Source organism: Rhinolophus sinicus, chromosome 2, assembly GCF_057876585.1.
Source record: "Rhinolophus sinicus isolate RSI-liver-muscle chromosome 2, RSI-T2T, whole genome shotgun sequence".
Lineage (NCBI taxonomy): Eukaryota > Metazoa > Chordata > Mammalia > Chiroptera > Rhinolophidae > Rhinolophus > Rhinolophus sinicus.
The window spans coordinates 95225443-95238017 of NC_142502.1; the positions used below are offsets into that span (position 1 = coordinate 95225443).

At 52.4% G+C, this 12575-nt stretch overlaps 1 protein-coding gene across 3 annotated transcripts; it reads left to right on the top strand.

The window, feature by feature from the left end:
* Positions 1 to 184: 184 nt before the first annotated feature.
* GTPBP2 (GTP binding protein 2) lies at positions 185 to 9624 on the top strand. Of its 3 annotated transcripts, none has more exons than XM_074332983.2 (12): positions 185 to 376; positions 3752 to 3778; positions 4068 to 4252; positions 4628 to 4736; positions 4934 to 5131; positions 5428 to 5602; positions 5765 to 5984; positions 6428 to 6563; positions 6701 to 6759; positions 7383 to 7554; positions 7983 to 8147; positions 8379 to 9624. In XM_074332983.2, the coding sequence occupies exons 1-12, from the start codon at positions 335 to 337 to the stop codon at positions 8553 to 8555; spliced, it is 1665 nt and encodes a 554-aa protein (XP_074189084.1). In that variant the 5' UTR covers positions 185 to 334; the 3' UTR covers positions 8556 to 9624. The 3 variants fall into 3 exon arrangements, 2 of the variants coding, with proteins under 2 accessions (XP_074189084.1, XP_019594027.1); XR_002137887.3 differs by lacking the exon at positions 185 to 376 and adding an exon at positions 1718 to 1939 and having other exon boundaries at positions 8041 to 8147; positions 8379 to 8516; XM_019738468.3 differs by lacking the exon at positions 185 to 376 and adding an exon at positions 1720 to 1939.
* Positions 9625 to 12575: the final 2951 nt, after the last annotated feature.

Consider the following 12575-nt stretch of genomic DNA (forward strand, 5'->3'; position numbering starts at 1 on the left):
ATGGTCTTAGCTCTCCTTTCCAATCCCTATCCTTCTTGAGAGCTCTCACTGAGTTCTTCCTTCTCAGCCTCTAAGTAGCAGTTTCCCTGGCAGGGCTGTACCCCTGGCCACAGCTCACCTCTGCAGCATAACCTTCTTTTAGCTGAACAGGGTTGAGAAGAGAGAAGTCATACATACTTTCAACCGCTGAAGACCACTTAATTGGCTGGGTCTGCTAAGGCCCTTTTGCAGATTTTGGTCCTTTTGTTCCCACTGCTCTGGGGAGTTATACCATGTGGACAGCAACTCCATAATCGGTAACTTGCCACCCTCTTTGTGGTATTGGGAGGAAGCCATGGACTCCACTAAGTCTGAACCCCTGAAAGGATCACCAGAGGTAAGCCACTGTTGCTGCTTCTAGTTTTCCAAGGAAAACTGAGGTCTGGAAGAAAGGGCTGTTTTATTTCTTGGCTGTGTGAGCATCTCGCTGTTTGTGAAGATAGGGGACGTGAACAACAATGAGTGTCGTGAGTCATGAGATAGCCATGGGCTGGGAATTGAATCCTGGCGTCCTGACTCCCAACCCAGCAACACTAACTTGCTTCTCCACTCTGCCTTTCTAGAGTCTTGTACACTGGTTTATGTCGCTGAATGTGTTTACTCTTTGCTGACTGCAAGAGCCCTAAAGAGCAAGAGAGATGGCTTGGCAATAAAGTCAAAAGTCAGCGATCCTCTAGGGCGCTTGCCCAAGTTTCTATTCCCGGCCACTTCCCCGCCCCCGCAGTAGTTGCTGTAACCCGAGCCCCAGCCCCGCCCCAAGTAGAGGCCATGCCTCTCCTACAGCTCTGGCTGTTTTAAAATCAACCTCGGTTCTTCTTGATTGGTTCTGCTTCAAAACAAAAAGGAGTAGTAATACTCGCTGCGGATATCCTTGTAGCCCTCAGGCAGCAAGCCTGGTTTATGGGTTCGGGCCTCGGGTCGGGGCCACCGTGGTGTCTTGGGCTTCTAAAACCGGCCCCCCGAGGGTGCCAGCCTGGTAATAAGCAGTGACTACTGTGTAAAGGAGGCATAATCATGTAACAATAACAGCCATAATTAGGCTAACCACCCTCCTCCGCCCTGGCATTCGCCCTGACTCACCCCTACGGCACGTCGACCGTCGGGGAAGAAACTGAGGCAGGGGAGGAGCCAGCAGGCTGCAGGGATTAGTGGCCCTGAATTCTACAACTCTCGAGGTCCAAAACTTGTCTGGGATCGCGCTAAGGGGCTAAATGCAGGAGGGCCCACAAAGCTTGATTCTGATGTAAGCCCTCTGGTGACTGTCCACCCCCACGCCGTGGGGCTCTAACTTCCTCCCCGCCACCATCACCCCGTCCCATCCCCCAAAATAAAATCCCTACGAAAAGACCCGCTCAGAGCGCGGAGACTAGGAACCCAACTACAGCACCCTAACGCCTTTGCGTGCAAAGGCGCGCTCCTCGTCTTCGCCCCGAAATCACCAGCGGCCCCGTGCGCCGTGATGCCTCCTGGGAGTTGTAGGGCGGCGGCGAACTCTTTTGAAGCAGATCCCAGGCTTGAGGACTCTATATCCCGTGATGCCCCGCGGCTGTTTCTGACGCGCCCGGAGCCAGAGAAGGGTGGGAGGCGTGGCCTGCACAGGGCCCCACCCCGCTCTCCTCTGGCTGGCCGGACGCGTCGGTGGCAAATAGGGGCGGCGGCGGCGGTGGCGGTGGCGGGGGGGAGGGGCCGGGCGGGGGGCTGGCGGCAGCGGCGGATGGACTCGCGGGTATCGGAGCTGTTCGGCGGCTGCTGCCGGCCCGGAGGGGGCCCGGCCATGGGCGGAACCCTCAAGGCTAGGGGGGCCGGCGGCAGTAGCAGCTGCGGGGGCCCGAAGGGGAAGAAGAAGAACGGAAGGAACAGAGGGGGCAAAGCCAACAACCCCCCGTACCTGCCCCCCGAGGTGAGCACCTGAAAAGTGGCGGGGTGAGAAGAAACCACTCTTTCTGGTCCTGGGACTCCAGGAAGGCGGGACAGAGAGAATTGATACCCCTTTCCGGTGTCAGGACCCTGAGGAAGAGGAGAACCCCTCCTTCCGGTCCCAGGACCCCAGGAAGGAGGGACTGAGACACCGGCACGCCCTCCGGGGTCAGGACCCCAGGAAGGAAGGGTGGGGGGGAGGATGCCCCCATTCTGATCTGGATAACCCAGGAGGAGAAGTGGGGAAGGGGGACCCCGCTCTCATCCCCTTGCGAAGAGCAGATTGGAATGCCCAGGCTCCATCCCTGGCTGCAGCAGAGGGGAGACTGCATCCTGGGATGAGGAGGCAGAGTTTCTAAACTTGTTCCACAGGGAGGAGGGGAATACCTGGGGAAAGAACCATATGTTCTGTGCCTGTCCCTGAGTACACACACACACACACACAATTAGAGAACAGTCAGGCTTAGTCCTCCTGCCCTTTGCCTGTTCTGTGAGGAAGGGGGGACAGCCTCCATACACCTACTCCATCTACTCCCTAAGACAGAGAATAACTGCTAGTTTGCCCCTCTGAGGAAAGGAGGGCCCAGAGGAAGCGCCTAAAGCAGCACTTATCAGACTTTAGCGTGTATCAGAATCACCTGGATTGCTGTCCCATCCCTAGAATTTCTGATGCAGTAGGTCAGAGGTGAGACCAGTAATCTGCATTTCTTACAAGTTCCTGGGCGGTGCTGATGCTGCTGGGCCTGGGAGCACACTTTTAGAACCATCGGCCTAGACCACCATCCTTGTACCACTTTTCTGAAGCCACCCATCCTAATTCTTCATCCTCAGCAAAATGATAAAACAGGAAGTTCTTTGGTGGATCCCTTATGCTTCGTGATGTAGAGATTATGGGTGAGGACCTGTTAGAGCCTGGAGTCAGAGGACCTTGAAGGGATGGAATGATAACAGGAAGGGAAAAAGAAGAATGGCCAGGGAGGAGAAGTGCAGAAATGCCGAAAAAGCAGAACAACCAGAACAAGCAAATCCCTTTGCACCTAAAGGGGAAGCCTCAGGCAATAGGATACTTCCGTGTTGGGTCACCTGATACAGGGAAGAGGTAGAGGAGATTGTGGGGTGGGTTCAGGATGTCACCTCAGATGAAGCATAAAAGGGCAGCAAAGGTAAAAGCCACAGTGAGTGTGGTTTCTGGAGTCTGTCCCCTTAATTATATTTTCTGAGGTCCTTCTCTTCATCTCAGCCCCAACTTTGGAGCCCTGCCCCTCTCTCACCCGGGCTTCTCTCATTGGGCTTGTATGACCAGTGCTGAGTTCACCCTTTGGCCCTGGTCCAGAACTTCTTGCAGCGTTTTACTCTTGATGGCATCAGCTAAGAGGGGTGGGCAGGAAGGAAACGGTGTCTTCCAGACTCCTGGCAAAGAATGTCCTCAGCAGCCCGGACACAGAGGAGACAGATTTCTGGGGACAGCAGCTCTCCTTCCTGAGGAAAAGATAGAGGCGATCTTACATCTAGGGAGAATGTGCTGCCAGGAATCAAAGAAAGGAGGGACTCGGTTCTGTTCTGGCTTAGATGGGTGACTCTTTGTGTTCTTAGAAGCCTTTCCTTGGCAGAGGTCACGCTGGGGCTGAGGAGAGGGCTTGCCTGCCAATGACCTTTGGCAGGTACCTGCCTAAGCAGATGCCACAGAGGCTTCCTACTGTCTCCAGTTAGCTGCTGCCCGGGCTCCAGTGGGAATCAGGAAAGTAGGGGTTGGGTCTGGAGGGGTGTGTGGTAACGGCTCCCTGTTTCTTTTCAGGCTGAAGATGGAAACATCGAATATAAAGTAAGTCTTAGGCTGGGAAGGGGCAGGTTGTCCTGGCTGGCGTGGGATGATGATTTCTCTGAGATGCTTCCGACTTCATGATCGATAGTAATTTAGGAATGTGGTTCAGGGGAAGAGCTCTGTTCCTCATTCTGGTGGCGGAGGGACTCACCGTTAGAGGGGGTCAGGGATGAGGGGTTTATGTGGGAAGGGAAGGTCCTGGTCCTTGCAGTAGGACAGGTGGTGAGCGTGTGGGTGGACGAGGAGCATCTCTGATTTCACCTTGTGATGATACCTCACCTGCCCTAAGCTGAAGCTGGTGAACCCATCCCAGTACCGCTTTGAGCACCTGGTGACACAGATGAAATGGCGGCTCCAGGAAGGCCGCGGGGAGGCCGTCTACCAGATTGGGGTGGAGGACAACGGGCTGCTGGTGGGGCTGGCAGAGGAGGAGATGCGGGCCTCCCTCAAGACCCTGCACCGGATGGCGGAGAAGTATGCCTCCCCTTCCTCCTCTTTCTTTTCCCTAACTCTGGGCGGGACCCACGTGTACCCAGCCCCTTAGGGCCTGAGGGGCCAAGGAGGCACTTTCCTTCTGCTGCCTTCTCTTGACAAAAGGCCGAAGTGGGGAGGGCTAGTGTTCTGGGCTCCCCAACATTACATGGAGGCTTTTTTGCTCCTTGGTTTAGGATTTGCTTGTTTGCTTGTTTAAAGGGAGCTGTGGATGTGGGATCGATTGGAGGGTGGTAGGAGGAGAAGGAAGTGGGGAGCTCGGTGGGAGGTGTGGAAAGGCCATTGGTCCAGAGCCTTTGGATGGAAGGAGTGGGGGCGTACACGTGAGCTGTGGCAGCTGTGGCCTTGCTCTGATAGGGTCGGAGCAGACATCACTGTTCTCCGGGAGCGAGAAGTGGATTATGACAGTGACACACCCCGGAAGATCACGGAGGTGCTGGTACGAAAGGTTCCTGACAACCAACAGGTGCGCATGCAGCCTTCCCTGCCTTTCATGCCTGTGCTCCCGGGAGGGCCCTGCAGTAGCAGGCTCTCTCCTGGCCCTGGATCCTGGGGGTGTCCAGGTCACCAATGGGTCCCCTGCGAACATCACTTCCCTTGACCAAACCTTCAGTGGAGAGAGGGGAGGGATTGGAGCCCTGACGTCTGACAATTCATTCCCAGTTCCTGGACCTTCGTGTGGCCGTCCTGGGGAATGTAGACTCAGGGAAGTCGACTCTGCTCGGAGTCCTGACCCAGGGAGAGCTGGACAATGGGCGGGGCCGGGCTCGGCTCAACCTTTTCCGCCACCTGCACGAGATTCAGTCTGGCCGAACCTCCAGCATCAGCTTCGAGATCCTGGGCTTTAACAGCAAGGGAGAGGTACCTGCAGTCCGTGGGACCCCGGGGGGCCAGAGTCGGAGGGTGGGATGGTCACAGTGACGGACAGTCTGAGGGCAGGGCGGAAACTTTCTGGAGTGGACTCAATAAGGGCCCCGAGGGTAGTGAACAAGCTCCGTCCTTCTTCGAAAATAAATGGGGGAATCAACTGAGTTAAATCAGAAATGGGGTTCTGCGTTACAAGGCAGGGTCACCCAGGGGCTGGTTGAGGTCCTGGCAACTCTGAAAGGGTTGGCGAGGCTGGCAGGGAGCATTGAGAGCCCTGGGCTCTGGGCCAGGTGGTGAATTACAGTGACTCCCGGACGGCAGAGCAGATCTGCGAGAGCAGCTCCAAGATGATAACGTTCATCGACCTGGCGGGCCACCACAAGTACTTGCACACCACTATCTTTGGCCTCACCTCCTACTGCCCCGACTGCGCACTGCTGCTCGTCAGCGCGAACACCGGCATTGGTACGCGGGGCAGGGCGGGGCGGGGCCGGAGGGGCTGCCCACCCTCTTCTTCCCTGGGCCGCCTCAGATCGGGAAGCCAGAGGAACTCTCCTTTTCTTCCCTCTCCTCACTCCCACATGCTCACTCGTCTCTCCTGCCACGTGCCTTCCTTCTCTGAGGCAGCTGGCACCACCAGGGAGCATCTGGGGCTGGCCCTGGCCCTGAAAGTGCCCTTCTTCGTCGTGGTCAGCAAGGTGGACCTGTGTGCCAAGACCACAGTAGAGAGGACCGTACGCCAACTAGAACGGGTTCTCAAGCAGCCTGGCTGCCACAAGGTGCCCATGCTGGTCACCTCTGAAGATGATGCCGTCACTGCTGCCCAGCAGTTTGCCCAGTCACCCAAGTAAGCCTTTCTCACTCCAGAGCCCTGGTCCATAGGCAAGGCTGCCACAGGGCCCTGCTGCATGGGGGTCCCACCGCAGGACCAAGCCAGTTCTGGCCCAGTTCTGTGGTTTGGCAGGTTGGGGTTGTAGGAGGGAGTCTTGGCTAAAGGGCCGGTCCTTCCCCCAAGCTGGCCTGGAGCTTTGCTGATACCTGGGCCCCTGGAGACAAAGTGCTATGCCAGGTGTTCGTCATCTCCCTTGGGGCCTGGGATGGGCTTTATGTACCTCGTTCCTTGGCTGCTTCACCCACAGAGGGCCCGGAGCTCCAGCGAAGGTTAGCAGATAGTAGAGGGGGCCCCCAGCCACCCTGAGAGAAGCTCACCTTTCCATGTATGGGGCTCTAGCCTCTGCTTCCTGTTAGAACTTGCCTCATGTGTCCATTCTGTGCTTCTCCCCTTCACAGTGTCACCCCTATCTTCACACTGTCCAGCGTGTCTGGAGAGAGTCTGGACCTGCTCAAAGTCTTTCTGAATATCCTGCCACCTCTCACCAACAGCAAAGAGCAGGAGGAACTCATGCAGCAGCTGACAGAGTTCCAGGTAATTGTCGCCTGGCACAGGCCGTGAGCTGGGGAACTGGGAAGGACTGATGCTGACCGAGCCCCAAGTCTGTTTAGAGATTTTGGACCTGCCAGCCCTGCTTAGCAGGCCATTGATAAAATTTACTTTGGCTTCAGGTGGATGAAATCTATACAGTACCCGAGGTGGGGACAGTTGTTGGAGGGACACTTTCCAGGTAAATTGCCTTGCTTACTGCCCAGCCTACTCAGCCCTCACGTATGCATACACTTGAAGACGTTATGGTCCAAAGGAGACCCTGGAGTTGAACAGAGTTCAGCTAAACGATGTGCTTGTTTGCCGATTAGGCTTTCACCATCAGAAGAACTAGAGAAAGCTAGTCTATTGGCTTAGGAGGGAAGAAACAGTATTGCCACTTTATTGGGACTCTCCAGGCCCCTGAGGGAGAGGTGTGGGTCTTAGGCCCCAGGAAGAAAACTAGAGTATGTTCAACTGGCTTCATTTCCGAGTAGGGAAATGAGAGGTCCCTTAAGACTTTCCAAAGCAGAGGATGAAACCCAAGGGGATATCTTGCTCTTTCAGGGATCAGGTGTTCAGTATCAAACCAGCAGGTACCTCTGTGCCAGGTCGCCCTGCCTTTCCTGGTATGAGCTGTCAGAGTCGGAACTCTGAACCGGGGCAAGGCAGTCATCTCCCCTAGCTCCAAGTCAGAATGTAGGGTGTCTTTCCCCTTTCAGAGGGACTCAGCCTTAGAAGGGAAGGAATGCCCTGGGTGACCCGAGCAGAGAAGCAGGTAAAGGAGCCTAGGCTGACACTATGCCATCGCCCTCTGGGCTGCAGTGGGATTTGCCGTGAGGGCGACCAGCTGGTGGTGGGCCCCACGGACGATGGCTGCTTCCTGGAGCTGAGAGTATGCAGCATCCAGCGCAACCGCTCCGCCTGCCGTGTGCTGCGAGCTGGTCAGGCGGCTACGCTGGCCCTCGGGGACTTTGACCGTGCACTCCTTCGCAAGGTGAGGTGGGAGGGTGGGTTGGAGAGAAAACACAAAGAGAAGTGCCTGGGAGACTATTTACTTGAGTGAGAGGCACCTGTCTAAGGGAAATGCCAAGAAAACATGGTCTCTACCCTAAGAAGCCGATTACACAGACTGTCTGTCCATGTGTGAAAAGGCTTAGAATACTCGTAAAGCACAGATCACCAAGTGTGGTGCAACCCGAGTGTCCAAGAGCCTAGCAGGACAAAGCAGTGTAAGGGTTAGAGGACATGGGAGGTGGGTAAGGAAGGGTTCAAAGAGAGTTTTGAATATTGTCTTCTGAGGGCTTGTGTTTGAAGTCGTAGAGGAAGAGGAAACTTAGGAGCTGGAAGGGTACGAGGGTGGCTGGGAGGGAGAGACTAATGTGAGGTCTGCCCTTCCTGGGTCTGGGGGCTGTGCCTCCCCAGGGCATGGTGATGGTGAGCCCCGAGATGAATCCTACCATCTGCTCGGTGTTCGAGGCAGAAATCGTCCTACTGTTCCATGCCACCACATTCCGGCGAGGCTTCCAGGTGACAGTACACGTGGGCAACGTCCGTCAGACGGCTGTGGTGGAAAAGATCCATGCCAAGGTGAGAGGAACCCAGCCCTGTCCCTGTTTTTCCAGGGAAAAATCAGACTTCTCCTGCCTCCAGAAAGGCCAGGCCCAGGACTCATAGAGAACGCCCTGACCCCACCAAAGGGACAAAGCCCCACTTAGGGTGGGTAGACGCATGCTAGGCCCCCGAGGGTGGAGAACCAAGGCCAGTGGAGGATGGGACGGGACACCCTGTCCGGGGCCAGTGACCACATGTCTGCTGCAGGACAAGCTGCGAACAGGGGAGAAGGCCGTGGTACGTTTCCGCTTCCTGAAACACCCAGAGTACCTGAAGGTGGGCGCCAAGCTGCTGTTCCGGGAGGGTGTCACCAAGGGCATTGGCCACGTCACGGATGTGCAAGCCATTGCAGCAGGAGAGGCCCAGGCTAACGTTGGCTTCTGAACTCCAGGCAAGCACAGCTCCATGGCTGTCCGTACAATACATAAGGTGACTCTGGCCACGCTGCCCCCCGTTGGCAGCTCTGTGTGTTAATAGAGAGGGGTGCGCCCTGCCACCATTCTGGCCAGGTGCCAAGCTTGGTATGGCCGGGGAAGGGCAGCCCTGAGGGAGAAGACAGGAGAATTCAGGGCAGTGCCCAGCAGCGGTGTCCACCTGGTTGGCTCCTCAATCCTGGCCACCCCACCGCCTGTCTGCTGGAGAGAGCTGGCCCCCGCCACCTGGGCCCACTGTCAGGATGGGGCGTGATCTACCGGTGTGGTCCCTGCACTTCAGGAATTGTCACAACAACTGGGGCCTCAAAGGCACTCCTTTTTCTATACCTCTTCTCAAGACCACGTAAGTTGGCCATCTCTACGTGACCGGACAAAAGACATCTGCTCCTGGCCACGTGGTGGCCCAGGGTCTGAAGAAATGGCACAGCGACAGTGCATGGCAGCGCTCCCGTCCTGTGCTGAGACATGAGGCCTGTTCCGCAGCTTGATTACTCTTTCCTTCATTCAAAGGCCGTCTCCTCCGTGGCCCCTCGCGTAGGCCCCACAGGTGCTATTTGTTGTGCCGGCCCAGGCGCGGGGCTGCCAAGCTGAGACTGGGCATCCCGAAGGTCAGCTGCATGGCAGTCAGCTCTGTCCCCTCCTCTGCAGTGATCTGTTGGTTTTAGTGCTGGATCACAGTATGTTTTACTTGCCCAGACTGACCCGGCTCCCATTCCTGTCACCCGCACCCCGCTTCCTGCTCCTCCATAAGTCCTCTTGTTTTTAGTGATTTGCAGTGACCTTTCCCTCTGTTGCTGGGAACCTGGAGGAACGGGAAAGATGGTGCCATAGTTCCTACTCTTTAGGGGATGGACTCCCTCCTTTCCCTTCATTTGTGTCCTGGGTTCCCGTGGACTCAGGGATTTGTCGGTTGAGGTTTCTCTGCACATATATATATACATATATATATAATATACATATATATTTAAATACACACACATATATATATATATTGTACAGAATAAAAATGTTTTATTGAACACACTGTGCTTATGCTTAAGACACAGGCTCAGCTTCCAGAGCTAGACTCCTTTCTGGATTAGACTAGTGAAACCCTAACATTGCTGAACCCTGAATGGGGAAAGAACCCATGGGGGATCTCATTCACCGTTCTTCCTTTCCTCTCCCCCACGGCATCAGTGTTCCTGTATTGTGACCAAGTATTCTGGCCTGTTTTGCATAGTTTTTGAGTGAGCAGAATAGAAAGTGAAACTCGCTTTAACTGAGATCTGTAACCTCCCCATACGTGAGGACTTGGCCATTTGCTACTGGTTACTGTGCCCTGTCAGAGATTTGGAGATCAGCTGCCAGCTACTTAATGAAGAGTAGAATTCAGAGACATGGTAATCTCACGCTTTTTCTAGCAATGCCAAATAGCCTGAAGTGAGGTTATACAGCCCAAACTGGCTGCTTGGAGCTGTGAGGCCCACATGGCCAAACCTTAGTGCCTGCTTCCCGTTTCTGTGTGCAGAGTACCTGACTCTCACGTTTTATGGGTATAGAAATAAGGCCCAATGTTAAAGTCAACTACAAAAAGCAGAGACTGCATTTTGAGTACTGATCTTTGCAAAAGAAATGTAATGATAAATGTGGCCCAAGGTCCCAAAGGACATTCTGCCTCCAGGGTATTAAAGTGATAGCTTTCCTGCCACTCACGCTCCACTGCTTTTTAAAATATCACTGGTTTAACTTCCTACTAAGAAGCCTGGGGTTGAAGACCGTCCTCGTGTGTTGGGAACTAAGAGCTGTTTACTTCTATACAGTTGCTGAGCTATGAAAAAGGTTACATTCAGCAAAAAAAGTATGTTTTGTTTTATTTTTGGGGAAGCAACCAAGTTATGCTCAGAAACTGATTTGTCTTTGCCAGTAATTTACTTAGCTCAAGTTTGCTGTTGAGAATTATAATAATTTCACAAGCCAATAGCGTACAGGATAATATCTCTTAATAAGCCAAATAAAGAAGTAACATAGTCCAAACAAATGACAAATTAATCACACTACTGCTCCTGGCAAGGGGAGGTGAAGGAGTAAAGTCTAAATTTAATATGAAGTGTGCCTTTTTATATACCAAGAGGCAGTTGGGAGAGCTGGCGACCAACCAAAAAGCTGATTTTCAGCTGCCAGCACAAAAGTAAAAGTCCCCTGTTGCTATAGCACGTTGCTAGGGAACAAGGACACCAGTGTTAGCAGGAGGGCTGAGCTGCTCCAGGATTGTGCCAACTGGTAGGAGCAAATGTCTCGGGTCTTCGGAGAGTTCAGTTTAGCGAAGAGTTGCCTCTCCCAAACTGAAACTATCAAATAGTCCTCACAAACTCTCAGTGTTTATAGTCTAAATGTCCCCTTGTCATCCTTATTATACATGTTCTTATCAATGGCTTATCAGTGACACCAGATGCAGAATGATGACATCCGGGCATGACTTAAACTTTTTTTTTTTTTTTTTTTTTAATGTTCGAGGGCAGTTTTTTGTTTGTTTTTAAGGAGGGTGCAGCTCACAGTGACCCATGTGGGGATCGAACCAACAACCTTGGTGTTATTAGCACCATGCTCTAACCAACTGAGCTAACTGCCCACCCCTAAAGAAACTTTTTAAAAAAAATTTGTCATAAACAAGTGAATTAAAACAACTTAGATCACACATGGATTTGAAATTGTATTAAATCTATACACAACAAGGTACTGTAGCTTTCACCTGTTAACAAAAACTCACTTTTTTTAATTAAATTTTTTTTTTAATTTTCCCCTGGATTAAGAAATTTTGGAAAATCATCTCAGTGCTTAATGAGACATCTCTAGGAGTTAGTGAGCCACTTTGTTACATAAGTGGAACATTTAGGAGGATAAAAAGGTGTATAAGACAGCCTCTCCCACCCCAACAGTATATGCATTTTTATTGTTCCTGTACTGGCAATCTAAAAATTGTCACTGTTTCATCCAGTGAATAACAAGCACCTATTATGTGCCAGGCACGGAAGATGTCTTGGCTTCAAGAAAATACGGATCTAGTCAGGAAAGGGCCATCTACACAGTGAATACTGCCTTTTAGTAAACATTTAGCTACCACAAAAATGGAAAACATTTTTGAAAGAAGAAATTTCCTGCTAGGCCTAATGGTTTTCATACGTCCCCCACCCCCCGCCCTTCTTCAAACTAAATACAGGCCCCCAATTGATAAATAAGCTTAAAAAGCAGTTGGTTTGTGCATACGTGTGGGGGGGATATATACACCATTCTCTACTTCTCCACTTCCCTCACTACCACCTAACTAACTCAGTTCATCTTTAGTTTTATTCAAGGTTTCCCATATCAGAAAAGCCAAAAAAGCTGCCTTTCCACATAAAAAAACATTAAGAATACAGTACTATAAACGTGGGTAAGTGCAAAAAGCTACAATAATTAATTTAAAAACCCTAAGCTAAGTAGTCGTACTTCAATAGGGAAGAGAGGAACACACCAGTGACCCTGAAGGTACAAGTACTTTGCTTCCCAAAAAGAAGACCTCGCCGGACCATCAGCTCTAATGCGTCTTTTGGAGCAAAAGTTAAGACCTGGCCTTATTTTGCTATAATATAAGACCTGGTCTTTATAATATAATACCGGGTCTTATATTAATTTTTGCTCCAAAAGATGCAGTAGAGCTGATGGTCTGGCTAGGTCTTATTTTCAGGGAAACATGGTACCCCTTAAATTTGTACTTTATGGTCTAAGGAAATGCTCTCTCCAAGCCTGGCCAGCTGTTGGTATCTTCTAGAGCAGTATTTCTCCAACTTGAAGATACGCCCTGAGGAATCTTGTTAATATACAGAGTCTGATTCAGTCGGGGTGGGTGTGAGGCTGAGATAACTTGTAACAAGCTCCCTGAGGATGCCGCTGCTGCTCAAAAGCACACTCAGGGGCGCAAAGTTCTAGAGCAGGCGTGTCCAAACTTTTT